Source organism: Carcharhinus amblyrhynchos, chromosome 5, assembly GCF_965287045.1.
Source record: "Carcharhinus amblyrhynchos chromosome 5, sCarAmb.v2.hapA, whole genome shotgun sequence".
In the NCBI taxonomy this organism is placed as follows: Eukaryota; Metazoa; Chordata; class Chondrichthyes; order Carcharhiniformes; family Carcharhinidae; genus Carcharhinus; species Carcharhinus amblyrhynchos.
In genome coordinates this window covers 3,690,072-3,717,522 of record NC_137328.1, presented here as the reverse complement: position 1 = coordinate 3,717,522, position 27,451 = coordinate 3,690,072, and the positions used below count along the sequence as shown (strand labels likewise).

The 27,451-nt window shown below is 44.7% G+C and overlaps 1 protein-coding gene across 1 annotated transcript in view; it reads right to left on the bottom strand.

Annotated features, from left to right (window-relative positions):
• Positions 1–27,451, bottom strand: part of pgm5 (phosphoglucomutase 5) — a 113,434-nt gene that overhangs the window by 30,651 nt on the left and 55,332 nt on the right. The window contains exons 6-7 of the mRNA XM_080188353.1: positions 25,762–25,916; positions 4,074–4,189 (exon numbers count right to left, since the gene is read on the bottom strand). Of these exons, the coding sequence (XP_080044479.1) occupies positions 4,074–4,189; positions 25,762–25,916 (271 nt within the window). The remainder of the gene's footprint in view (positions 1–4,073; positions 4,190–25,761; positions 25,917–27,451) is intronic.

The following is a 27,451-nucleotide window of genomic DNA, read 5'->3' as shown; positions in this document are numbered from 1 at the left end:
TTTTCTCTAGCTTATCGCACCGAGGTCCCACGGCGCCACAAAGGCCATTATTCACTCCCTGTAAAAACAGCGCAGGATTCATAATGATCGCTCGGGCAACAGGTCCACCCCTTTGAGAATTTCTCGACAAAATAAGTGAAGAAATAAGCCAGAATGAGACTGTAATTCCAGCAGCAATGCTGTGCCAGCAAGCAAACTGTACCTTGGTAATGCCAGCGCTGAATAACGCGTCCTCCCATCGTTTTATAACAACTTGCACTTTTAACATCCCAAGGATTATAGAAACATAGAAACTAAAAGCAGGAGTAGGCCATAGGGCCCTTCGAGACTGCTCCAACATTCATTTTGATCATTGAATTCAATATTCTGATTCCCTTCCTCCCAGATTCCTTGATCCCTTTTAACCCCAAGAGCTATATCTGATTTCTTCTTGAAATCAGACAATGTTTTGGCCTCGACTACTTTCTGTGGTAGTGAATTCCACACATTCACCTCTCCCCCAGGTGAAGAAATTTCTCCTCACCTCAGTTCTAGCATCCTGTCACCATCCTTGTGTGTGAACGGTAAACCAAAATAACTACATTGCCATTTTCTTTTATTCATTTATGTGAAATTTATTGCTCATTCCTAGTTGCCCTTGAGAAGATGGTGCCTTCTTGAATCGCTGCAGTCCATGTGCTGTAAGGGAGGGATATCCAGGATTTTGACCCAGTGACTGTGAAAGAACGGCGATATATTTCCAAGTCAGGATAGTGAGTGGCTTGGAGAGGAACTTACAGGTGGTGGTGTTCCCGTGTATCTGCTGCCCTTCTCCTTCTAGATGGAAGTGGTCGTGTGTTTGGAAGGTGCTGTCTAAGGATCTTTGGTGATTTGCTACAGTGCACCAATCCACTTAACCTGCACATATTTGAAGTGTGGGGGAAACTCAAGTGTGGCCACTCAACCTAACCCACACATCTTTGCACCCACAGCACCCGGAGGAAACCCATGCAGACATGGGGAGACCGCGCAAACTCCACACAGTCATCCAAAGCTGGAATTGAACCCGGGTCCATGGTGCAGTGAGGTAGCAATGCTAATCACTGTGCCACCATGCCACCCTAACCATAGGGTGTCTGATGTCCAGCTGAGAGGGCCTTGAGCAAATAATCATCATCTGGCACTAACTTCAACACCAAATTCTGCGCGCGTGATTTCCTGGGTAAAATTCTCTTGTTGTTATGATTCACCCAATGAAAGGTGCTGCCTGCTGGAGATTGTTACAAAAATGAACATGTTGAATCTTCAGTCTAACACGGGTGGATTATCAGGACATGCAAAGGCATTCCTTCATTATTGTTCAACATCTGGTTCAGGCAGTGTTCCATAGAGATGTTGCAAACATCTGGATAAATCTCAGACCCGGACAGTTCAGCTGTGAGTGAATTATTCTCAGGATATTTGACGTGACTCCCTTATATTCCATTTAATTCAATATTTTCCGATCTTAAAATTACACCTCAACACATTTCATTCACAAATAGGAACAGGCTGGTGATTCAGGACAATTCTGTTGGCGAAATCTCTCATGAGCTAAACTCATTCTGCTAAAAACCTGTTTCAACAATTTAAACCTGTTCTATCCGTGCAAAATCTGACAGTAAGTTTACAATTGAAATCTGAAGATGGTAAACGACATTCATTCCAATTTCAGGGGCAGGGCAATCCTTACTGAGCTAACTGACAGTGCCTTGATTTTAAGATCCTCATTGGCTGCCATGCCAATTCTCTCCCAAGAATCCCTCCAACCTTTCAGTCCATCTTTACGACGCTCCTTAAAACCTATCTCTTCGAGCAGCTGTCCTAATATCTCCTTACGCTGGGCAATTGTTTGGGTGATAACTCTCCTGGGATCACTTTCCAACGTTTTGCAGTGTTAAACAGGCTATGTGATCACTCGTGCCTGTGGCAGCGAGACTGACAAGGCAGGATTATCCAGTGAAATTAGTAAATGTTACTAATAGTAAATGGGCCAATCACACAGGATAAAGCTCAGCAAACTACTTAGCACAGCCAACCCTCATGCTGACTGTCTCCCCCCACCCTGGAAACAAAAACACCTTCTCCGCTGGGTGACACAGTGGTTAGCACTGCTGTCTCACAGCGCCAGGGACCCGGGTTTGATTCCGACCTCAGGTTGGAGTTTGCACATTCCCCCTGTTCTGCACTGCAGGGATTCTAGAAAGCCCACAGCGTAGAAGGAGGCCAGTCAGCCCATCGAGTCTGCACGGACCACAATCCCACCCAGACCCTAATCCAATCACCCCACATATTTACCCTGCTAATTCCCCTGACACTAGGATCAATTTAGCATGGCCAATTAACCTAACCCCACACATCTTTGGAATGTGGGAGGAAACCCATGCAGACATGGGGAGAATGTGTGAACGCCACACAGACGGTGACCCAAGCTGGGAATCGAACCCAGGTCCCTGGCGCTGTGAGGCAGCAGTGCTAACCACTGTGCCACCATGCCGCACCTATTTGCCAATCTAAAACTATTGGTAGCGATATAATCCTTAAATATATTTATGGTTGCCAGTTCATCTGACAAAGCAGGCTTTGGCGAAAATTAAAATTTATTTATTAGTGTCACAAGTAGGCTTACATTAACACTAAATGAAGTTACTGTGAAATTCCCCTAGTCGCCACACTCCTGTGACACTGGGGGAAAATTTAGCATGGCCAATGCACCTGAGGGTTATTAAAAGTAGCTCATTTCCATACTCTGAAAGGATGAGGAACTATTTTGTATCTTTAGACAATCTCAGCAATATTGACCTGGGAGGCCTGGTTCACCAGAATGATACGGGGGTTAAAAGGGTTAGATTATGGGGACAAGTTGCATTGACGGGGCTTGCATTCCATTGGGTATAGAAGATTGAGAGGTGATCTAACTGAAGTTTTAATTTTAGTGTTTAGGGATTTATTAGGGGAAATATAGACCGACTTTTCCCATTGGTCTGGAACTAGGAGGAATCACCTTAAAATCAGAGTTAGGCGTGTTCATAGGTGATGTTGGAGAAGAGATTGGAGAAATTGGTTTGTTCTCAATGGAATGACAGGGGAGACCTGATAGAAGTCTACAAGATTCTGAGGAGCATGGACAGAGTGGATAGTCAGAAGCTTTTACCCAGAGTGGAAGAGTCAATTACTAGGGGGCAGAGATTTATGATGCGAGGGGCAAGGTTTAAAAGAGATGTATGAGGCAAGATTTTTAAACAGAGGGTGATGGGTGCCTGGAGCCCGCTGCCGGGGGAGGTAGTGCAAGCAGATACGATAGTGACTTTCAAGGGGCGTCTGGACAAATCCATGAATGGGATGGGAATAGAGGGATATGGTCCCTGGGAGGGTAGGAGGTTTTAGTTCAGTTGGGCAGCATGGTCAGTGCAGGCTTGGAGGGCTGAAGGGCCTGTTCCTGTGCTGGAATTTATTTTGTTCCTTGGTGCTCTTTGTCAGTTCTACCACAGACCAGCCATGAATAGTGGTTGACATTTAAACAACTCAGTGAAGGAGGAGGCTCCCCAAATAACCCTGTGCTCAGTGAAGGAGAAGGCCAGTACATCAGTGTCAAAGTCAAGCCTGAAGCATTTATAACCATCTTCAAATCGAAGTGTTGAGTGGGTGATGAATCTGGGCCTCCTCCTCAGGTCTCTAGCCGAGCCAGTTTTTAACCAGTTTGATCCACTCTATGGGTGGGATTTTCTTGCGTTCCCCACCGCTGAATCTTCAGTACTGCTGAAGGCAACGTCCCACCGTGGGTTTCCTGAGGGTGGAAGGGTGAGCCAAGCAATTGCCACTGACTTTAGTAGGATGGCAAAATCCTGCCGCAACCAACGCCCATTGGTGTTTCTCATTGGCCAGGCCGCTGTGATGGGGTTGAGAGGAGGGAGGGGGATGTGGTTTGCCTTCAGCAGGACCGGAAGACCTCGCCGGTGGAAAGGCCTGGAAAATCCCAGCCCTACTTTCCCCTCAAGTGCATCTCGTTTGTGGCAATGAGTTTCGCACAAAAAGCCTGAGGGCGAGTCTGTTACCTGTACCAAAACTCTCCTCTCCGCAAAGGGAACACTTCCCGGCGTCCATCAAATTCCCAAAGAACTTCCAGCCTGTCGGCGTTTCATAAACCGGGATCTTCATGACTTTCCCCACCCTGTGAAAATAAAACATCGGCATTTTGTTGAGGCAAATCGACTGAGTGACACGTTGTAGGTTTCAGTCCACTCCAGAAAATCGACGCTGACATTCCCTGTACTTTGCCGGGAGACTGCGGCACTGCCCGAGGTGCTAATCTCTGGATGAAAGATTAAACTGAGGGCCTTTTAAATGGGCTTAAAAAAAATCTCCTCTGAAGAATAACCGTGGAATATTCTGCCCAGAGTCCCGACCAATTATTTATCCCTCGCCCATAATCGATAGAAACCGGGATGGAATTCTCCCATCAGGAATAAGAAATGTTGGAGGGGGGCTGGGGTGGGGTCGTGGATGGGAACAGGAAGTGCTTCCCGCTGAGCAGGCTGATGGGAAATCACGCCATGTCTTACAACCCTGACATAATTAATTACGTATACAAATATACCAAATATTATGGGTACCAAATTGAAAAGGCGCCTGACATCACAGATCCACCAGAGAGGAGGTGGACCTCCTCAAAGACACAGAAGCTGGAAGGTCCACCTGATAACTTTGCCCTCCCCCCATTGCTGTGGTGTTCCAGGGGCCAAGGGTCACTGACGGCCTTAATCCCGAACCCCGGAAGCAGTCCCAGGCAAGTCCGAACTTTAGCACGCCACGTTATTCCAGATGCGTTCTGGACCAGTGTGTTTTCCTCTTGGCGTCACAGAGGCCATTCAGCCCATTGAGCCTGCATTAACAATAATCCCACCCAGGCCCTATCTCCACAACCCCATATATTTACCCTGTTAATCCCCCTAATACTAAGGGAGGTTTTAGTATGGCCGATCAACCTAACCCGCACATCTTTGGGAGGAAATCAGAGCAACCGGAGGAAACCCACGCAGACATGGGGAGAACGTACAAACTCTACACAATGACCAAGGCTGGAATTGAACCTGAGTCCCTGGCACTGTGAGGGAGCAGGGCTAACCACTGTGCCACCGTGCCGCCCCACAACAATCACTTAAACTGTCCATGTCTGAAACAAATGGTTATGTTTCATATCATCAACTGAAGTACTACAGGGTAAATTTACCTGCCTGTCCTCACACTGCACACGACTGGGGTTACCATGGTACAGATGTACAACTCACTGTCTCTCTCCATTGCACGTAAAGCACTATGTTTAGCATCAGATTCCACATTTCAAGGATATGTTGACCCTGTAGAGAGTGCGGTGCAGATTCACCAAGAATGATACCAGGGCTAAAAGGGTTAAATTACGAGGAAAGTTTACACGGACTATCCCTTGAGTAAAGGAGGCTAAGCGATGATCTAATTGAGGTGCTGAAGGGACGATTGAAGAATTTGATGAGGTCGATCGAGCGAAACTATTTCCTCCAGAACCAGAGGTCAGAACCTCAAAATTAAAGCCAAGTCGTTCAAGGGTGAGGTCAGGAAGAACGGCTGCAATTTTCCCAAAAAGTTAACGGTGAGTAAACCGGAGCGTTCCTCAAGCTATTTTCCAGGATCGGTGTGATTTGCGCCAGGTGCGGTGAGGTGGGAAAACCGCCCTCCCATTTCTTTACACTAGGAGGAAGTGCAATGAAGGAGCAGTAGCCTTGTTTCCAAAATGAGGCGATTGTCTTATGAGGAAAGACTATATTCTCTAGAGTTGAGAAGAAAGAGAGGTGATTGCTTTGAAAAATTCTCGACAGGGACAGAAAGAGTTTCCGCCCCCCTCCCCCGGGCTGGGATAGTCTAGAACACAGGGTCACAGACTCAGAATAAGGACTCAACCACTTTGGACTGAGATGAGAAGAAATGTATCCACTCCAATGGATTGGGAATCTTTGGAACTTATGTTCTCCACTCTAGAGAGCTTTGGATGCTATTTGGCCGAGGATATTAAAGACATTGATAGATTCTTAGATACTAATGGAATCAAGGCACACTGGGATAGTGTGGGAAGGTGGAATTGAAGTAAAAAGTCAAACAAGATCTAAATTGGCAGAGTGGTCTCAGAGATCCAAATGGTCAACTCCAGCTCTTTCTTCTTATGTTCTAATATTCCTCGCATAAAATAAGGTATAAATTGAACGCAGTACTTATACATCAAATCAAACCATTCTGGGAGGAAATTAAGGAAATGTGAGGCCCTTTCTTACTTGAGGTATAGATATAAAAGGAAGGTTCACTTTATCTTTCAATAAATCAGAAGGACTAAAGCAAAATAATCTTCCCCAGGCTCCTGTCTCTAAGGAAACAGCACCAAAATCTGTTTTCTTTTATTCTGTTTAGACGTCCATCAAAAAGTCATGAATGAAAGCTCTGGATTTAATTTTAAGCGAAGGGTTCCTGCAGAGAGAGGGGCAAATTACGTATTGCAACATCATTCCCATCGGACCGCTTGAATCTCAATTGTATTTTTTTTAAAAAAGTGAAACACAAAAGCTTAGTTTTCTCCAAGTGGCTAATGTTTGAAGTACATATTTGGCAACGTCACCCTTCACATCTCCTGGAATCGCTCAGAGGATCAGTGAGGTAAGGAGTTCTTGACCAGAGCATTTTGAGGTAACAACGTAGGAGACAGAGGTGGCAGAGAGTGTGAAAGGTGCTACAGAAATGCAGGTCCTTTCTTTGTAAGTTAGGGCCCTGCAGTCACAGAAGGCTAGCTAGTTGTTTCAACAGAGGAAGCAGCAGTTAAGAAACCCCCTCCCCCACCCCCCCAACCCTTTCCTGCTCCCATTGGCAACTGGCGCAGGAGAGAATCTGCTTCCTGGGATGAAAATGGCATCTGGCCGATAGAAGACCAATTTATTTTTGAAATGAGAAAGGATGTAGTAATTATTTGGCAACTGCAAGGGTATCATAGAATTGCACAGCACAGAAAGAGGCCATTCAGCCCATCATGGAACCCTAACAGTACAAAAGGAGGCCATATAGCCCATCAAGTCTGTACCAATCACAAACCCATCCAGACTCTATTCCACAAATGTATAACCACACATATTTACCCTGCTGAACTCCCTAACACTAGGGTCAATTTAACATGGCCACTCAACCTAACCCATACATTTTTGTACTGTGGGAGGAAACCAGAGCACCAAGAGGAAACCCACACAGACATGGAGAGAATGTGCAAACTCCACACAGACAGTGACCCGAGGCCGGATTTGAACCCAGGCCCCTGACGCTGTGAGGCAGCAGTGCTAACCACTGTGCCACAGTTTCCTCCCACAGTCCAAAGATGTACAGGTTAGGTTGATATGGAGGTCAGTGATAAGGGGGCGTAGATTTAAAGTGATTGGCGGAAGGATTAGAGGGGAGATGAGGAAAATATTTTTCAGCCAGGGAGCTGGGGGGGGTTCTGGAACTCGCTGCCTGAAATCGATACCCGGAATTCATTCAAAAGATGTCTGGATCCGCATCTCCAGCTCAGTAACCTGCAGGGTTACCACAGACCAACGCTGGAATGTGGAGTTAGGCTGAGTGGCTCATTTTGCATCCAACACAGATGTGATGGGCCGAGTGGCCTCTTTCTGTGCTGTACACTTTCCATGATTCTACGATTCCTCTATACTCTCTTCAACGCCTTGAGTGACATCCTTCCCTAAGTGTGCGAAGTCAAACTGAACACAATACAGCGAGGGCTTAATGATCTGTAAAGTTTTAACATAACCCCCTTCCTTGCGTATCCCATGAAGCCCAGGATCCCACACACTTTAATAATCTGTGTGCTCACACTGAGCCTACAGGCTGAAACGAAAACTTGATTTAGTTGTATTTATTGTAGGAAAGAAGCCTGCTTTTCTTTATTTCTACAATTATTCAGCCAAGTCCATAAAAAGTAGACAGTGTCATGTCGGACTGTGGTAACCATGATGTTTTCTTCTATGCCTGCTTAATGTCTAGCACAAATTCTCAGCTACTAGGATATTATTTTTGTTTTCAATGCAAATGCCTGATGGACGGAGAAGGAACGGCTACAACAATGACACGAACCACCATTGCATCAAAATGACCTCTGGCCTTTAAACCAGCCAGGTGCAGACAAGTGAAGCCTATTGTTGGGTGTTGGGTGCAATTCTTTAAAATGGCTACACTGGCCGAGAGCTAAGCATGCTGGGAATTTTGGTCAACTTATCGATTAAAACCAGATGCAGGTGGTAAAGAGGCTGTGGTCTGGGAGCTGTGATCTGAAGCTTCCTGTGTTGATCAGGTGAGGGAAGCTGTTCACGTTAACCGAGATACTGTGGCTCCCATTTATGGCCACTGTGTAAGGGACATGTAAAATGAACTTTCGTTCAAAAGTAAGGTCACTGGACGTTCAAGCCATGTGATCAGTTTCTGGTCACAGAGTTGGCTGGGTGACAGAGAACCTTCCAGAAGCAAGCGGAGAATTGTGGATAAAAGGCACGTGAGTTCTTCGTTTGGCAGCGATAACTCCAAGAGAACAACCATCGCAACAAGCTTGTACCCTGAAGGATGCTTCAGAGAGAAGAAGGTAGATTCTACATCCAGGATATTTCTTGGCCAAGGTTTTCTTAAACTCGGTAATACCTATTTTCAGTTAAATAGTTAAAATTGGCGTTCAGTTAAAGTGCGGTTTAAGCGTTAAAGTGCAGTTGAAAGTTGATGTTCAGTTAGAGTTCGGTAAAGAGTTAATACTGTTTATGTTTGAGTTGGCAGCAGGAGTGAAGAAATAAATAAATAACTGAATTACTGTCCCTGTTTGTCTCATTAAATTGGAATGTTTGGAAGGTGTTTGAATTAAAGCTGTATAAGAAAGGAATTGGCAGCAAATGTTGGTCAGATAAAAGTGAAATAGGTTTCCAGTCTAGCAACATTTTTCTAAAAAAAAACAACTCGCATTTGTAAAGTGTCTTTAACATTGTATGACCTTTCATGTATTTCACAGGAGCTTTATCAGATAAGGATTTGACACTCATCCACATTGAGAGATATTGGGGAAAGTGGCCAAATGTTTGCACAAGGAAGTAGTCTTTTAAGGAGCGTCTAAAGAAGGAGAGTGAAGTGGAGAGGTCTAGAAAGGAAGTTCAGGCTTTAAGGCTCTCTCAGCAGCTGAAGTGGCGACACTTGAAGGAAATTAGGGTTTCTAAAATGGCCAGGGTTGGAGATGCACTGAGATGTTGGGGGTTGCAGGGCTGGAGGAGGCTACGGAGGGAGGGAAGGCTGAGATCATGGAATAAATTGGACACCAGGATGAGAATTTTAAAATGTTGCCAAATCAGCAGCCAACGTAGGTTGGGGAACACAAGGGGCAAGTTTAAGTTTATTTATTAGTGACACAAGTAGGCTTACATTAACATTACAATGAAGTTACTGTGAAAATCCCCTAATTGTCACACTCTGGTGTCTGTTTGGGTATACTGAAGGAGAATTTAGCATGGCCAATGTACCTAACTAGCTTTCAGAATGTGGGAGGAAACTAGAACACCCGGAGGAAACCCACACAGACACGGGGAGAGTGTGACAGCGTCCCAATCGAGAACTGAACCCGGGTCCCTGGCATTGGGAGGCAGCAGTGCTACCATGTTGGGTAATGGGTAAATGTATTCATTGTGCTTAATAGTACGCAAGTGCTATGAACTAATTGTGGATTCATTTGTACTTCTATAAATATGAACATACTGAAACAGGAGTTGTTGAGTCAGGAGATACATGTTTGTAATAGGCATCTCTGTTTAAAAAAAAAACCTCTTACAAATGTGTCAAGTTTGGCTCCAATTCTATCCTTCGCAGCTGTGATGTTGCGTTGGTGCCGTGGCTTAGTTGGTTAGAGCGCCTGTCTAATCAACAGGAAAGTTTCTGAGTTTGATCCTCGGCAGTGCCTTTGTGTACCTTGCATTTTGCAATTTTGGGGTGGCACGGTGGCACAATGGTGAGCACTGCTGCCTCACAGCGCCAGGGATCTGGGTTTGATTCCCAGCTTGGGTCACTGTCTGTGTGAAGTCTGCATGTTCTCCCCGTGTCTGCGTGGGTTTCCTCTAGTTTCCTCCCACAGTCTGAAAGACGTGTTGGTTAGGTGCATTGACCTGAACAGGCGCCAAAGTGTGGCGACTAGGGGGAATTTCACAGTAACTTCATTACAGCGTTAATATAATCCTTACTTATGAGTAATAAATAAACTTTAGGGATGTCTGGAGTGAAATAATTGTGAAAATCAGGACATAGAAAGCAGAGTTTGCACAATTTCCAGGTTATGCTTAAATAAACCCAATCTTATTATTCCACGAGCACCGTTTCTTTGGAAAAAGAACACATTTTTCCAGCTCATGTCAATGGGTTTTAAAGTGAACCCTGACGGTGAAATAATTCCTGCTGTCGTATCTGTTCTCACTTTTCTCTCCTAATTGCTTGGGCTGTCTCTGCGGATTTTGTTGAGTTGCAATACTATTGCTTCTGGCGAGTAATTATATGTGAGGCTTATAATTGATTTCCTGCAAAGTCCATCACCATTGCAGGAGTACACCAAACCCCAAGTAATAAGAAACAGCTGAGAAATATTCCCAAGAGTTCTAAAAACTGAACTGCGCAACAGAGGGAATGACTCCAGCTTGGGGGGGGGGTTCAACTTCGCTCTAAAGCCACTTAAGCAGGTAACAGGACAGAACAAAAATCTGTTCACGAGCCAACATCTTAAAATTAGTCTAAAATTCTGAGACTTATTCAGTCCTGCACTTTTGCAAGCGCCAAAAGATCATTTCCACAGCTGCAGTTCAATCTTTCAGCTCGTTCTGACTCCTAACTCCTTCCTTATTCCCATTTCTCATTACTCGAAGCACCTTGTCATTCATAGTCTGGAGAGATCTCTTCCATGGTCTGATATATACTTTTCCTTAAACTTACTACATTTTTAGAAACTTCTGGAAAGGGTATCTTGAAATAGACTCAAGAGTGATGACATAAGATCAGAAAAGATAGGAGCAGGCGTAGGCCATTCAGCTCCTCACACTTGCTTCAGAAATCTTTGATTTGATTTATTATTGTCACACCTATTAGTATACAGTGAAAAGTATTGTTTCTTGTGTGCTGTACAGACAAAGCATACCATTCATAGAGTGCATAGGAGAGAAGGAAAGGAGAGGGTGATGAATGTAGTGTTACAGTTACAGCTCGGGTGTTGAGAAAGAGCAACTTAATGCGAAGTAGGTCCATTCAAAAGTCTGACAACAGCAGGGAAGATGCTGTTCTTGAGTTGGGTGGTGCGTGACCTCAGATTTTTGTATGTTTTTCCCGATGGAAGAAAGCGGAAGAGAGAACGTCCGGGGTGCATGGGGGGGCCCTTAATTATGCTGGCTGCTTTTCTGAGTTGAATGTATCCAATGACCCCACTGCTCTCTGGGGTAGAGAATTCTAAAGGTTAAGAGCCCCCTGAGGAGAGAAATTCCTCATCGCCGTCTTAAATTGGAGGCCCCTTCATTCTGAAATTGTGCCCCCCATGCACCTCCCCGCCACCCCCCTGCATCCCCCTTCCGCACGCCCCAAAACCCCCACCCCACAGCACCCCAGAACCCCCCCCCACACTGCCCCCCCACCGTCCCTCCTGCACCTCCCTCCCACACTCCCCCCAGCACCCCCACCAACCCCCTCTGCAACCCCCAATTCTCCCACAAGGTTTGTGACTTTTGTTTTTTGTTCCACTGAATTAAGATGGATGGGAAAAGACCATTAGTTTGCTTTTGTTGTTGATAATTATTGTAAGTCTGACTGCTATTGTATTACGATTATGTTACTGTAATTACGCACATGGTATCAACAGGTTCGTTCATCCTGAGCGAAAGACAAAGAGAGGTAGAAAGAGCTATAGAGAGAGAGGAGATAGAGAGGGGTAGAGGTGGACAGATAGAGGGGAAGAGAGACAAAGGGACAGAGAATGATGTATAGAGAGAGAGTGAGAGAAAGATAGAGAGAGAGATAGGGAGAGAGGGACATGGGAGGAGGGATATAGAAATTTAAAAAAAATGCAAAGATAGGTAGTGAGATAGAGATAAACTGAGGTATAGGGTGATGGAGAAGAAAAGGATAGAAATAGAGGGATAGAGAGGGCAAGACTGAGAGGGAGAGGGAACTGTATAGAGATAGTTAGATGGAGAAAAAGGGTGTAAGATAGAGAGATATGTATCAATAGAGAGGGGGAGTTAGATATTTACAGAAGCAGAGAGAGAGAAATAAATTGATTTATACAGCATGTTTATATAGCACATTTTACTAAAGATATTCCTTGCAAGACTTCACAGTTTTGAAGGGAAATGAGGCAGCCAATATGTACGCAGCAACATATGGGATGAAGTCCAGATAATGTGTATCAACAGTTTCTGTTGAAGAATGAATGTTGGCCAGCACATTGAGAATACACCTTGCTCTCTAAAGGATCCCATGGCACCTTTTTGAGGAAGAGTGCGGTAGTTTTCCCTCACATCCTGGGGGTAATTTTTATCGTTCAATCAACATCACTAAAATAAATTACCTGGTCAATGTCACATTGCTACTTGTGGGAGCTTGCTGTCCACAAATTGGCTTCTGAATTTCCTTCATTACAACAGTGACTCTATCTCAAAATGGATGCCACAATCCCAACAACTGGCGGAACATTATCAAACAGCACATTCGTTTGGCTACACAGTATGGGCTGAGTATTTATTGTATCCAAGCAGCTGTTTGCGCTGAAGTGGGTTCAGGGTTGTCAGGTCTACCCATCCCCATCGGCTGGTGGCCACTTACACTCATAAAGAGCCATATTATCCATCGTAAAAGGAGATTAATTGGGATTTTCCAGGTGGTGTCCCATTCCAGTCATCGACTTCAGGAAGCATAAAGGAGAACATACCCCTGTCTACATCAACGGGGACGAAGTAAAAAGGGTCGAGACCTTCAATTTTTTAGGTGTCCAGATCACCAATAATCTGTTTTGAGCCCTCATGTCGACACTATAGTTACGAAAGCCCATCAACGCCTCTACTTTTGCAGAAGACTAAGGAAATTTGGCATCTCACCAACTTTTACAGATGCACCAGAGAAAGCATTCTTTGGTATGGGCTCCCACTCTGCCTAAGACTGCAAGGAACTACAAAAGGTTGTGACTGGAGCCCAATCCATCACGCAAACCAGACTCCCATCCACTGACTCTATCTACATTTCCCGCTACCTTGGCAAAGCAGCCAGCATAATTAAGGACACCACGCACCCCGGACATTCTCTCTTCCACCTTCTTCCCTGCTGCCATCAGACTTTTGAATGGACTTACCTTGCATTAAGCTGATCTTTCTCTACACCCTAGCTATGACTGTAACATTACATTCTGCACTCTCTTGTTTCCTTCTCTATGAACGGTATGTTTTGTCTGTATAGTGCGCAAGAAACAATACTTTTCATTGTATATTAATACATGGGACAATAATAAATCAAATCAAATTAGTGTTACTCTACCTTGCTCCAGTGGTAGCGAGTTTCACATTCTTCCAACTCTCTCAGTAAGGTAGGCCTCTCCGAATGTCTGTATATCATTTATTAAATACCTGAATATTGCACTAATGTTACAGGAACAATGTCACAGCTAGCTGATTTTGATTAATGAGGTGATAAAGACTGGAATTCACAGGCACTTGAATCTTTCACAGAAAGGTTGAAATGTGCCAACAGCAAGTTCGAGTTGACGCTTTCATTAACGTGGCCCAACTATCATCTATAATACAATGCTCATAGACATATGTTCACTTGTGCATGGCTTTCTCATCACATATGTGACTATCAGGATGGAAGAAGACCAATGAGAACAAAAACTGCGTTCATATAGCACACTAAAGGTAAAGTCACCATAGTCCCAGATGATCATAGACTGCTCTCCCCCTCAAATCTGTGTACAACAAGCAGAATTGTGTCAAATGAACAGATTTTCATTCAAGTGATCCTGTTTGAAAGATAGATATTCTCTGAGGACACCGGAAGTTATTCTCCTGCTCTTCTTTGAAATGGGGACACGGGGTCATTAACATTCACACCAGGGGGCGGATGGGGCCTTGGTTTGTGAAAGGTGGCACATCCGATCGTGCAACTCTCTGTCAGTGCCACATTGAGAGTAAGGAAATTTGGCATGTCAGGTACGTCCCTCACCAACTTTTACAGATGGCCCATAGAAAGCATTCTTTCTGGTTGTATCGCAGCTTGGTCTGGGCTCCTGCTCTGCCCTAGGCCTCAAGGAACGATAAAAAGTCCAATCCATCACACAAACCAGCCTCCCATCCATTGGCTCCGTCTACACTCCCCACTGCCTCGGAAAAGCAGCCAGCATAATTAAGGACCTCACACACCCTGGACATTCTCTCTTTCTCCGTCAGGAAGAAGATAACAAAAACCTGAGGCCACGTACTAACCGACTGGAAAACAGCTTCTTCCCTGCTACCATCAGACTTTTGAAGGGACCTACCTCGCACTAAGTTGACCTTTCTCGACACCCTAGCTATGACTGTAACACTACATTCTGCACTCTAATCTTTCCTTCTCAATGAACGGTATGCTTTGTTTGTAAAGCGCGCAAGAAACAATACTTTTCACTGTATGTTAATTCATGTGACAATAATAAATCAAATCAAATCAAAGTATCAGCCCAGGTTCGGTGCTTCAGGGTGTGAGACTCAAATCTGCAGCCTCCTAAACGATACCGACAGGGTCAAAAGCTGATAATGTGTTTCGATGACAGCAGGATCTCTGACATTATTCCGAAATCTTCTTTAAATCTATCAGCTGCAAAGCAGGTGCATCCTGACATCAGGAAAGATGCTACAGAAATGCAGATTTTTTTTCCCAACAAACAAAATGCTTGCCACATTTTCAATAAAGGCAACACCCCTTTAAGATCATCTGTTATGCTCTGCTCAGATTTTGCATGCATGCTTTATGAGCCTCTGACTAATAATGAAAGCATACCGAGATTAATTATTCTACAGGTTTTCCGCACGCCAGTTGTAACAGAGGGTCCCAAAACTGTGCGTTCTATCTCCAAGATGAACATATATAATCCCCATGTGGTGTCAGGATTTTAACAAAAGCAGAGTATTCAGTGTGAGGAGGATGAAGCATTTTCCTGAGAGTTTTATGATGTATTTTGGCAGTGTTGAAGCTTAATTACTCGCATTCTCTCTCACTACCCGCACTATTATTGCTGCAAAGGGTTAGGCTTCACACTGCTTTGCCAGACATTCAGAAACTCCCACTGGGCAAAAAGCAAGTTTCTTGTTTCCGTCCAGTTTATAATCTCACTGGTGTAGTGCAGCAATGGGGGAGGGGGGTTGTGAGGAGGCGAGATTGCTGGACACAGTTGAGCTGTGATCTGTTTCTCCCTACAGCACTCCTTCACTGCCCTCTCTCCACATCACTGCATGCCTTACACCCGAAAATCACTTGTACTAAAGGCACAGACACCAAGTATCGCCAATACATTTCACATCCCTGAGAACCCTACAAACGCATATTAACATTTTGATTTGATTTGATTTATTATTGTCACATGTATTGCCGCAAGTATTGTTTCTTGCGCACTGTACAGGCAAAGCATGCCGTTCATAGAGAAGGAAAGGAGAGGGTGCAGAATGTGGTGTTACAGTCATAGCTAGGGTGCAGAGAAAGACCAACTTAATGTGAGGTAAGTCCATTCAAAAGTCTGACAGCAGCAGGGAAGAAGTTGTCCTTGAGTTGGTTGATACGTGTCCTCAGGCTTTTGTATCCATTTCCCAACAGGAGACATTGTGCAATCGTTAAAACAATGTAGATAGCATTTGGAGCAGGAGTAGGTTAAATGGTCCCTCAAGACGGCTCCACCAATCAATAAGATCTTGGCTGTTCTTCTACATCAACTCCACTTTCCCGCCCTGTCCCTCGACTCAGTAAATGTCCAAAAATCTCTCAATCCTCATCTCAAATATACTCAGTGATGGAGCATCACCACTGTCTTGGGCAGAAAATTCCAAGGATTCACAACCCTCTGGTTGAAGACATTTCTTTTCATGTCGATGTTGGCTCTTTGAACGAGCTTCCCAATTAATCCCATCCCCCCTATGTCCTGCAAATGTTTTCCTTCATCTAATTCCCTTCATGCAAAGTTACTCTGGAATCTGCTTCCACCATCACTCCACACCAAATTATAACAATAAAACAATTTGGAGTATAAAAGTGGGAGAGCAGGCATTGTGGGGTGGGGGAGGACAGAGCGGATGGGCGGGTGTGGGGAGCGGGGGGCTACGCAGAGTGGTTAGTCATGATACTCTGCACGTTGTGATGTGGGCCAGGTTCATAAGACCAGCTGCCTCTCTCTTCCCTGTCACATCTATCATTCTCAACCATCACAGCTGCACCCGACCTTGTTTGTATCTGACCTGGTAGGCTCAAAAGGCGGGAAATAGTATCCACAGAAAGAATCTGGGTTAACACATCCCCCGTCCCAACGGGCACTGAAGCTAATTGTAACACCTCGGCAAGTACACTTGCTAAGTTCAGTTTGCCCTGCACACGTACAGCATTAAAGCTGCAGCCCCATGCAGCTCATCCTAACTCAGGACAGTGTGAGGGAACTTGTTTCACGTTTTTAAATTCCAATTGGAAGATTCACTGATACAACAAAGCCGTCTATTTGTCGGGGAATGGATAATGGTCACATTATGGAGCCTGTTTGGATCAAAAATGGACCAACTGTTAGCTCAGTGTAAAAATAACCTGGTATTAAATTGCAGGCCAATGCTATATTGGAAGGCATAACCTTAAAATACTCCACAATTAAAGTCTGTACCATGAGTTAGATTTATCTGTGTTGCTTAACAAAGCTGAGTGGGTGCCCTTGACTCCAAGGCAGCAATTGACCGAACATGATGTCCAACAATCCCAGGAAAATTGAAGCCATTGGGAATCTGGGGTAAACTCTCTGCTGGTTAGATTCATAGCTACACAATGGAAGATGGTAATGGTTAAGAACATAAGAAGTAGGAGTGGATAGTACGGCTCCTCATGCCTCCTCTGTTTTTCAATACAATCATGGCTGATTTTCTGTCTCAACTGGACTCCCCATTTCCCTGGATTTCATAGACCACAGATCATGGTGGCACCGTGGTTAGCATTGCTGTCTCACAGTGCTAAGGATCCGGGTTCGATTCCCAGCTTGGGTCACTGTCTGTGTGCACTTTGCACATTCTCCCTGTGTCTGCGTGGGTTTCCTCTGGGTGCTCTGGTTTCCTTCGACGGTCTGAAAGACGTGCTGGTTGGGTGCACTGGTTATGTTAAATTCTCTTTTAGTGTACCCGAAATGTGGTGAGTCGGGGATTTTCATCATAACTTCTTAGTAGCATAGTAATGGTAGCACAGTGGTTAGCGCTGCTGCTTCACAGCTCCAGGGTCCTGGGTTCGATTCTCGGCTCGGGTCACTGTCTGTGTGGAGTTTGTACATTCTCCTCGTGTCTGCATGGGTTTCCTCCGGGTGCTCCAGTTTCCTCCCACAGTCCAAAGATGTGCGGGTTAGGTTGATTGGCCATGCTAAGAAATTGTCCCTTAGTGTTCAGGATAGCGGAGGTTAGAGGGATTAGTGGGTATAATATGTAAGGATATGGGGGTAGGGCCTGGGTGCGATTGTGTTTGGTGCAGACTCGATGGGCTGAAGGGTCTCTTTCTGCACTGTAGAGTTCTATGATTCTTTGCAGTGTCAATGTAAGCCTGCTTATGATACTAATGAATAAACTTTATCTATCAATCAACCTTGGATATCTTCAATAATGCGGCATCCACAAGTCTCTGAGGTATACGATTGCAGGCCTGAGTGAAGAACTTTCTCCTCATCTCAGTCCTAAATGATCAGCCCATCATCCTGAGACTGTGCCCCATGTTCTGGATTTTCCTAGGCAGGGGGAAAGAACTTCTCAGTGCCCATCCTGTCAAACCCCTTCAGAATGTTTCAGTAAGATCACCTCTCATTCTTCTAAATTCCACGGAGTATAAGGCCAATTTACTCAGCTGCTCAACACAGAAAAACCCCCTTATCCCAGGGTCCAATCTTATAAATCTTTGCTCTATTGTCTCCGATGCAAAGATTTATCCCATATCTTTCAGAACCTCCAGACATCTGAAAGCACTTTACAGCCACTTTTCTGAAGTGAAGACATTCTTGTCATTTAAGAAACGCACAGTTTGTACCCCAGTGTTTGTTGTTGGAGGTTCATCATCTTTGGTGCAGAGGTTCCTCAGGGTAGTGTCCTCAACCATCTTCAGACGCTTCCTTAATGACCTTCCCTCCATCATAAGGTCAGAAGTGGGGATGTTCACTGATGACTGCACAATGTTTAGTGCTATTCGCAATTCTTCAGATATTGAAGCAGTCCCTACCCGCATACAGTAAGATCTGGGCAACATTCCAGCTTGCGCTGATGAGTGATAGGTAACACTGGTACCAGTGCCAGGTAACGACCATCTCCAATAGGAGAGAATCTGTCCATCTCCCCTTGATGGTCAATGGCAAGGCCATCACAAATCCCCCACGCTGATCAGAAACTTAACTGGACCAGCCACAGAAATACATTGCTTACAAGAGTCATTCAGAAATTGGGAATTCTGCAATGAGTGATCACCTTCTGTGGGAAATTTTGTATTTACATTATAGCCAATCAGGAAGGAGTAACAAGGAGTACTAAGAAAGAGATCAAACTAATTATGGGTGGAATTTTCCAGCAGTTCACACCGGCGGGATTCTCCAGTCCTGCTGCAGAGTGGAGATTTGGTCGAGTGCCAAATTCTCCATCCTCGCTTGCAGTGGAGTTGGGGCGTGAACCTGATATCTTAAACCATTTCTCACATGTTATAAAAATGATCGCAACAGAAAGATAAGCTAGTGATGGGTCAGGAACGATTATTAAAGTGTCCCTAAGCAGTGCTAAAGTTTGGAAGTAGGATACACAGTCCATTGTGTTGATATCTTTGCATCAAACATCCCCCCAAGGCCTCCTTAAAATGAATGGGATTATTAGTCATTTTGGACAGACCCTACCAAACACTCCCAACTTCCTGAATACAGTTGGTATATCAGAAAAGATTCCTTGATAGCAAAACAAGTTAAAAAGTTCAAATCGCAATGGCATTAAATGATTTGAGTTGGTTCATGTACTGTAATTGCACTGTCTCTACAAGCTTCAGCTAAGCATTACAGTACAAAAGGAGGCCATTCGGCCCAATCCCATTACATCCTATCTCTGTAACACCATGTATTTACCCTATAATTTACCCTGATACTAAGGGGCAATTTAACATGACGCTCTCGACTTAGAGCACTGAGCCAGCAGATCAGAGCTATACTGCCAGCGATACCTTTAATGATATTACCCACATGTTTTAGAAATTATCCCTTCTTTTGATGTGGGCAATCTGGAGAAAGTTGACATTTATTAACCATCCCAAGGCTGTCCTGAGAAAGTACTGGTTCTTCTTCCACACGTTCTGTTTGAGCTGTGCCAACTGATATCCATGTTCCATTGATATTAATATGACTCGCACAAACCTGCTGAGATGCCTGACCTTATAACGAAAAGCTTGAAATGGATCTTGAAGATTTCAAGTGATGGGGTTGTGACTATTCTGGTGGATCACTGCTGTCCTTGTGGGGACAGCTTCCCCACAATGGAATGGAATATTGGATAGGTGAGAGTTTTCCTTAGAACGAAGCCTAGGAGGTGATCTGATTGAGGTGTACAACAGTTTGCGGAGCCTAGACAGGGTAGGCAGGAAAGGTCTGTTTCCCCTGCGCTGAGGGTCAGTGATCAGCTTTAACAAAGGGTCATCTGGACTCGAAACATCAGCTCTTTTTTCTCCTTACAGGTGCTGCCAGACCTGCTGAGATTTTCCAGCATTTTCTCTTCTGGTTTCAGTGAGCAGGGCTCACTAGGTCTTAGTTTAATATCTCTGGAAAGCCTTGCCCATGAGTCAGAAGGTTGTGGTTCAAGTCCCAGTATCAATCTGAGCACATAAACAATTTAACACACCAGCGTAGCACTGAGGGAGGGCTGTTGGATGAGTTGTTAAACCAAGGTCCCATCTGTCTTCTCGGGGAAGTGTAAGATCTTTGAATCATAGAATCCCTACAGTGCAGAAGGAAGCCATTTGGCCCATCGAGTCTGTACTGACTACAATGCCACCCGGGTCCTATTCCTGCAACCCCACACCTTTAACCTGCTGATCACCCTGACATTAGATCAATTAGCATGGTCGGGATCAATCAGACCCACACATCTATAGACTGTGGGAGGAAGCCAGAGCACCAGGAGAAAACCCACGCAGACATGGGGCGAACATGCAAATTCTTCACAGTCAGTGACTCAAGGCTGGAATCGAACCTGGGTCCCTGGCGCTGTGAGACAGCAGTGCTAACCACTGTGCCACCGTGCTGCCCACTCAAGACTCTGATAATACAATTCTCTTCAATTCGGTATAAGTTTCTTGCGCAACTTAAATCAAATCACCGGACAATTTGATTTCTTAGTGAGTTATCAGGACTGGAATTGCCTCTCAGATTGATGGTGTAACTGCAAGTGAATAAGCATCAGATGATTGCTTTTTCCGTGGTTTTTGATGAGCGGATTAGAGAACCACCAGTCCTGCAGTGAACCCGGCAATGCGCAGCAGAACATGTTGATTCTGGAATAGACAAAAGCAGATGTTTCCTCTCGGTTTGTGAATGACTCCCGAGGGACATATTTCATTCCACTTTTATAGGGGAGCAGCCTTCACACAGCATGACATGTTTTGCATCATTGTGTCAATGTGGCTCAACAGTTTCATTCCTTGTTGTCATTGCTTAATGCCAGGCATTTCCTGGGAATAGCCCAGGAATCCCCTGCAAAAAACACAAACTATATCCCAGGAAAACACTGCCAAACTCAGAAATGCCCTTGTCGTATCCCAGAATGTGCAAACTATTATTGTTCAGCAATTTCCCTGTACAATAAATATCTTTATCTCTTAGACCTACTATAACTTTACCACGGAGGAGCTTCGGGCACAGTAATATCTTGCAACCAAGTAGATTGGGTGGCACGGGGGCACAGTGGTTAGCACTGCTGCCTCACAGCACCCGAGTTCAATTCCTGGTGTGGGGTTTGCACGTTCTCCCCGTGTCTGCGTGGGTTTTCTCCGGGCGCTTTGGTTTCCTCCCAAAGATGTATAGGTTAGGTTGAGTGGCCTTGCTAAATTGTCCCTGAGTGTTTTGGAGGAATAACAAAGTAAATACATGGGGTTAGGGCCTAGGTGGAATTGTTATTGGTGCAGGCTTGATGGGCTGAATGGCCCCCTTCTGCACTGTAGGGATTCTAATATTCTCTGGTTCATGAGTGAACAGTTTATTAAGGTAAATAATCATATACAGATGGTGATATAAAGATTGCCATACTCCACAGCTCCAAACTCCTATCTGCCATAAAAACACACGCTTGGCACCAGGATATGCATGCTCCAAACTGGTCACAAATCACTTGCCCCTTAAAGGGGCAACACCACCACAGGTGTCATGTGCTACAAAAAGTGAATCCATCATCAGCCCAAGTGTGTGAAGCATCTTAAGTGCACAGTGAATAAGGTCTGCAATGCCAGACCTTGGTTCATTAGTACTGTACACAATTCTGGGCACCACACTCTAGGATTGAAAACCTTCGATTGGGCACAAAGCAGAGCTACCAAGAGCGAGGGATTTCAGTTACGGATAGAGGCTGGACAGGGTGGCTTCCTGTTGCTCAGAGCAGAGATGATTGAAGGGAGACCCCTTAGGAGGTATTCAAAAATTATGAGGAGTTTTGATAGAAGAATGAGAGAGAAACTGTTTCCCCTGGCAAAAGGGTTAATAAGGAGATAAATGGCTAAGGGGAAATGAGGACAGACACCTCCACCCAGAAGGTTGTTAAGATCTGGAACACACAGCCCGAACGGATGGTGGAATCAGATTCCGTAGGAATTTTCAGAAGAAAATTGGACATGTGCTGGAAGAGAATTAGTGTGCAGGGTTATGGAGAACATCTGGGGGACGGAATTAAATTGGACAAGAGTCAGTCTCCTGTGGTGTAAGATTCTATCAAGCTATAGAACCTTACGTGATCATGAGAGCATTCTGATTCAAAATAATGGCCAATAGCTATCAAGTTGAAGCGTAAGTTATGAATTCTTTCTGGGGATCTGTGGCACAGCAGGCAACAGAATGACTCTTCAATCAGGTTGAAGAATCATCACTAAGAATCTCTCTGCCAGACACTCGGAGCTTGCAGTGGAGGCTTTGTGGCCCACTGGGTAGTGTCCCTACCTCTGAGCCAGATGTCCAGGGTTCAAGTCCCATTTCAAGACTTGATGGCCACAGAAGGTGTGTTTCTGACGCGGCCAAACCGAGTATGAAGCCTGCAAATCCTTCCAATACACCTGATAGCAGATGGGAAGAGAAGAGAAGAGTTTCCTAGTCAGCCACATTGCAGAGGGTAATGGCAAACCGCTGCAGTTCTTTGTCAATCCAATGGAAGCCCATGGTTGCCAACACCCTCTTAGGGCAGCACAGTGGCACAATGGTTAAAACTGCTGCCTCACAGCGCCAGGGACCCAGGTTCGATTCCAGCCTTGGATCACTGTCTGTGTGGAGTTTGCACGTTCTCCCTGTGTCTGCGTGGGTTTCCTCCAGGCGCTCCAGTTTCCTCCCAGAGTCCAAAGATGTGCGGTTGGATTGATTGATGCTAAGTTGCCCCTTAGTGTCAGGGGATTAGCAGGGTAAATATGTGGGGCCATGGGAATAGGGCTGGGATGGGATTTGTGATCAGTGCAGACACGATGGGCAAATGGTCTCCTTCTGCACTGTAGGGCTTCTATCTCAAGGAGGAGGAGGAATATATCAAAAGATTGACTGAAAGGTGGAGTCTATCTATTACTCATTATTACTCAGCTGGCTGAAATAGTGATGATGTGGAGATGCCGGCGTTGGACTGGGTTAAACACAGTAAGAAGTCTCACAACACCAGGTTAAAGTTCAACACCAGGTTAAAGTCCCTGATGAAGGAGCAGAGCTCTGAAAGCTAGTGGCTTGTGCTACCAAATAAACCCGTTGGACTTTAACCTGGTGTTGTGAGACTTCTTACTGAAATAGTGAGCCAGAAACAAATGATATAAAATGCTCCATCTTCAACTGACAGAAAAATTAGATTTTCTTTGGTTATTTTTCCATTCAGACTCCTACTTTCCAGTGAGCTTTCGTCTCAGAGTACAATCAATCAGTGCGCAGTCTTGTTCTTCCAATCACCTCTCTCCTACCGCAGGTAATCTTCCTAGCCTCAGGTGGCCTCCCATCAGTAGATACAATATTCCAAATGCTATTGATGAGGTGGAGTTAGCCAGAGGGAAAAAAGCAGCCACACTGAAGGCTTACTTTTAGCCAATATGTTTCCAAAAAGGTGCCCCCCTCCTCCGCCCCAACCCCACAACCCATTGCTGATGGCAAGAGAACAAAGAACAAAGAAAATTCCAGCACAGGATCAGGCCCTTCGGCCCTCCAAGCCTGCACCAACCATGCTGCCCGACTGAACTAAAACTTCCCAACCCTTCCGGGGACCACGTCCCTCTATCCCCATCCTATTCATATATTTGTCAAGATGCCCCAAGAGCTTCCCTAATCTTCCGCAAAAGCTGTACGCCTCAAGAAATGGCTCACACCACACAGCATGCATGACTTTGAAGGCTTTTGTAATAAATTGTTTTGCTACCAAACCGATTGTGAGAATGAAGGTGTCGCTGGCATGGACCCTGAACCCCATTTCCTCTCCATCACCAAGACCATCTACTTCAAACTCCATCCCCACCCCTGCCTCAGCTTCTCTGCTGCTCAAAAACCTCCTCATCCAGACTTTCGTCACCCTCCCAGGCTCCTCTGTTCCAACCCTTCCCCACTTCCTTCCATCCTTCCCAGCTTGCACCTTGTTGCGTAAATGGCCACTGGTGACGGAGTGGAGAAAATCAGTAAGTGCGCAGGAGGTGAGAATTGGAGGAGTGCAGAGATCTCAGAGGGTGGCAGGGCAGGAGTAGGTGGCAGAGTTGGGGTGAAGCAAGGCCATGGAGGGATTTGAACACAAGAGTGAGATCTTTAAATCTGAGGTGTTGCTGGACTGAGAGCCGGTGTAAATCATTGAGTACAGAGGTTGATTGTAACTGGAATTGGTCCATGTTAGGATCTGCCATTGGAGGTTTGGCTGCAATCTCTTCATCGAGTGAAGAACTGCTCATGCTTGGGTTCACAGGGGGTGGGGGGGACTTCCTCTGTTTGATGCTTCTACTCAAATTAATATCACTTCTTTTAATAATTAGCTTTTTATGATTTTTCCTTCAAAGGCCAGATAACTAGGGAGGAGCTTCTTGCCGTACCTGTGTAGCCTATTGCTCACTTCACCACTGCTTTCAGCCAATGAGAACTTCCATTGCACTGAGCAGCCATTGCGATCAGTAACAACCTCACCTTGAAACCAGAGGTTGTGAGTTCAGGTCCCACACCACCAGAATTAAAAAAAACATTTACTCCATTCATAAAACCAATACACAGAATGGCCAGGCCATCTGAATCCATCTCCTTGTTTGCTCCACAAACCCAATACAAATTGAATCCAATTCACGGCCCCCACAACAGAGACAAACAAAATCCAAGCTCACAAAGCGAGACACCTGATCTTGGGCTTGATCAAACATTTAATCTTAGCCAAAAGGCCAATACAGAATCTGAAGAGACACTCCAGTCGAATGAGAGAGTGCAGCATCGTTACTGGGGTCAACACTGAGGGAGCACTGCATTGTCAGAAGTGCTGTCTTTGGGATGAGGAGTTAAGCCACAGTCCCTTCTGCCCTCTCAGGTGGGTAATAAAAATCCCACGTCACTATTTCAAAGTAGAACAGGTGAGTTTTTTCTGTTCTCCAGGCCAATATTAATGCCAACATCACTATAACAGATTGTCTGATTTACTTACAAGATAATGAAGGGGATGGATAGGGTAGAGGTAGAGAGTTTCTTCCCGCTGAGAAAGGACAGCAGAACTAGAGGGCACAGCCTCAAAATAAGGTGGGGGGGGGGGCAGTTTAGAACGGAGTTGAGGAGGAGCTTCTTCACTCAAAGGGTGGTGAATCTCTGGAATTCTCTGCCCATTGGAGTGGTGGACGCTACTTCGCTAAATATATTTAAGACGCGGGTAGATAGGTTTCTGATAGACAAGGGGATTAAGGGTTATGTGGAGAGGGCGGGAATGTGGAACTGATCCACTTCAGATCAGCCATGATCTTATTGAATGGCGGGGCAGGCTCGAAGGGCTAGATGGCCTACTCCTGCTCCTATTTCTTATGTTCTTATGTCTACTTATTAACTCATTGCTGATAGTGGGACCTGTGTGCAAGCAAAACAGACCACACTTCAAATGCACTTAACTGGCTGTAAAGCACTTTGTTTTATCCTGATATCAGTCATGAAAATGCAAATATAAATTTTTCTCTAATTGATGAATGTTCCTGAAAATGCTTCAAGATTGAATTATTCAGCAGGGTTTAGAGTGAGTCTTTTTTTACCTGTCCAATGCTGTACTGGTGGGCATGCTTCTTGCAAATCCTCGAATTCCTGTCTTCTGGAAGTATGGAATGCAGCAGATATTTGCCGCAATCACGGCAACAGAGTCCGAGGGATTGACGAAGAACCCATTTCTTCCCAGAATCATGTTACGGTCCTGTTAAGAAGAGAGTGATCTCCTGTAAATGTCTTACGACTTATGTCTTGTCTTAAATCCTGCCATTCACCTTCTCCACCCTGTTCTCCAACCACCAAGTGCACCTGTGGGATTCCAACAAGCTGTCCCACATTCAGTTCATTATTTTGTTTGGGGAAAGGAGAGAGTTAACCGTCTTAGGAACAAAGAACAAAGAACAACACAGCACAGGAAACAGGCCCTTTGGTCCTACAAGCCCGCACCGCCCATTTTAACACTCAGTGGGTGCCTTATTCAAGGAGGGACGAATGGTTTAATTTGGCGACTTGTTTTGAGACATCAACGCTGCAATGCAGATACATTGAAAATAAATCCCTTCAAACGGTGTCTGGTATTGCTTTGAAGTTTCAATTAAGGAAGATAACTGCACAGCTAAGAAATGTCACCAAGCTTTATTTCTTTCCAGAGGTGCTTAAGCGATTGTTTTGCCATTTCTTTCAAAATGTAAAAGAACTACAACACACAAAGAGTTTCCATTTGCTTCTCCCACATCTCCATATTCTCAATCGCATATTTTTGGATCACTGAAATGATTAAGGAGAAACATTAGATATAAACGGAATGTTTAGTGCGTTCACACAAATTTAAAGTTGAACAGTGGTTAAGGTGATGGAACAGATTTCTCCCATAAACTGCAAGGAACAAATAATCTATTAACTTGTCTTGGCCAATAAACCCCACACACACACATTACATCAGGAGACCTGAGTTGGGTACAAAGCACCAAGTGAATTCTCAAGAATTCATTTGAATTGCCTGTCATCCAGTTCCAAGTAAGGAGCCTTTGTGTCAAGTTAGTGGTAACCCTTCACTGGTTTATGTGTTTGTAAAGATATTGCTGGTTAAAGGGGTAGTTAGAATCTAAGTCATCTTGCATTTGTATTGTGATCTTTCCAACCTTTTTGTCTGATGAAATTCAGTTTCCTTATTTCACTACATAATTTATTCCATGTTAAAAGTACATCTGCAGACTCCAGTGAATTAGTTCAGTAACTTTTCTCCACGGTTTCTAAAAAAATTATTCAGTAACTTTGAAGCCAGATTTCACTCTGGGATCTGGCTTGTCCAAAAGTAGCACCAGCTGGGACCATAATAAAAGCTGCATTGGTTAAAATAAGTGTATCCAAATGTATTTGTTACGTTGCACATTAACTTGCTGTCTCTGAAATAAAACTGCTTCATGATTCAGATGTGAACTTTTAATTTTCTCACTCTGTTTTCAAAAGATCAAAGTGACACATAGCAGGGAATATGCAAAAGACACAGATATCCAGATCCGATTGCAATGGTCCTGTGGTGATGCCCCGATTTCAAGCTATGGTCCAATTAGACATTGGGCAGTTCAGATACAGCCCTTAAAAACACAAAACATTTGAACCACTGATGGAAGTGTTTGTGAATGAGGAAATATCTTCGGCAAGACAATGGACTTGTAACAATTATCAATAAATTACTGCGGATGCTGGAATCTGAAACAAAAACAAAAAATGGTGGAA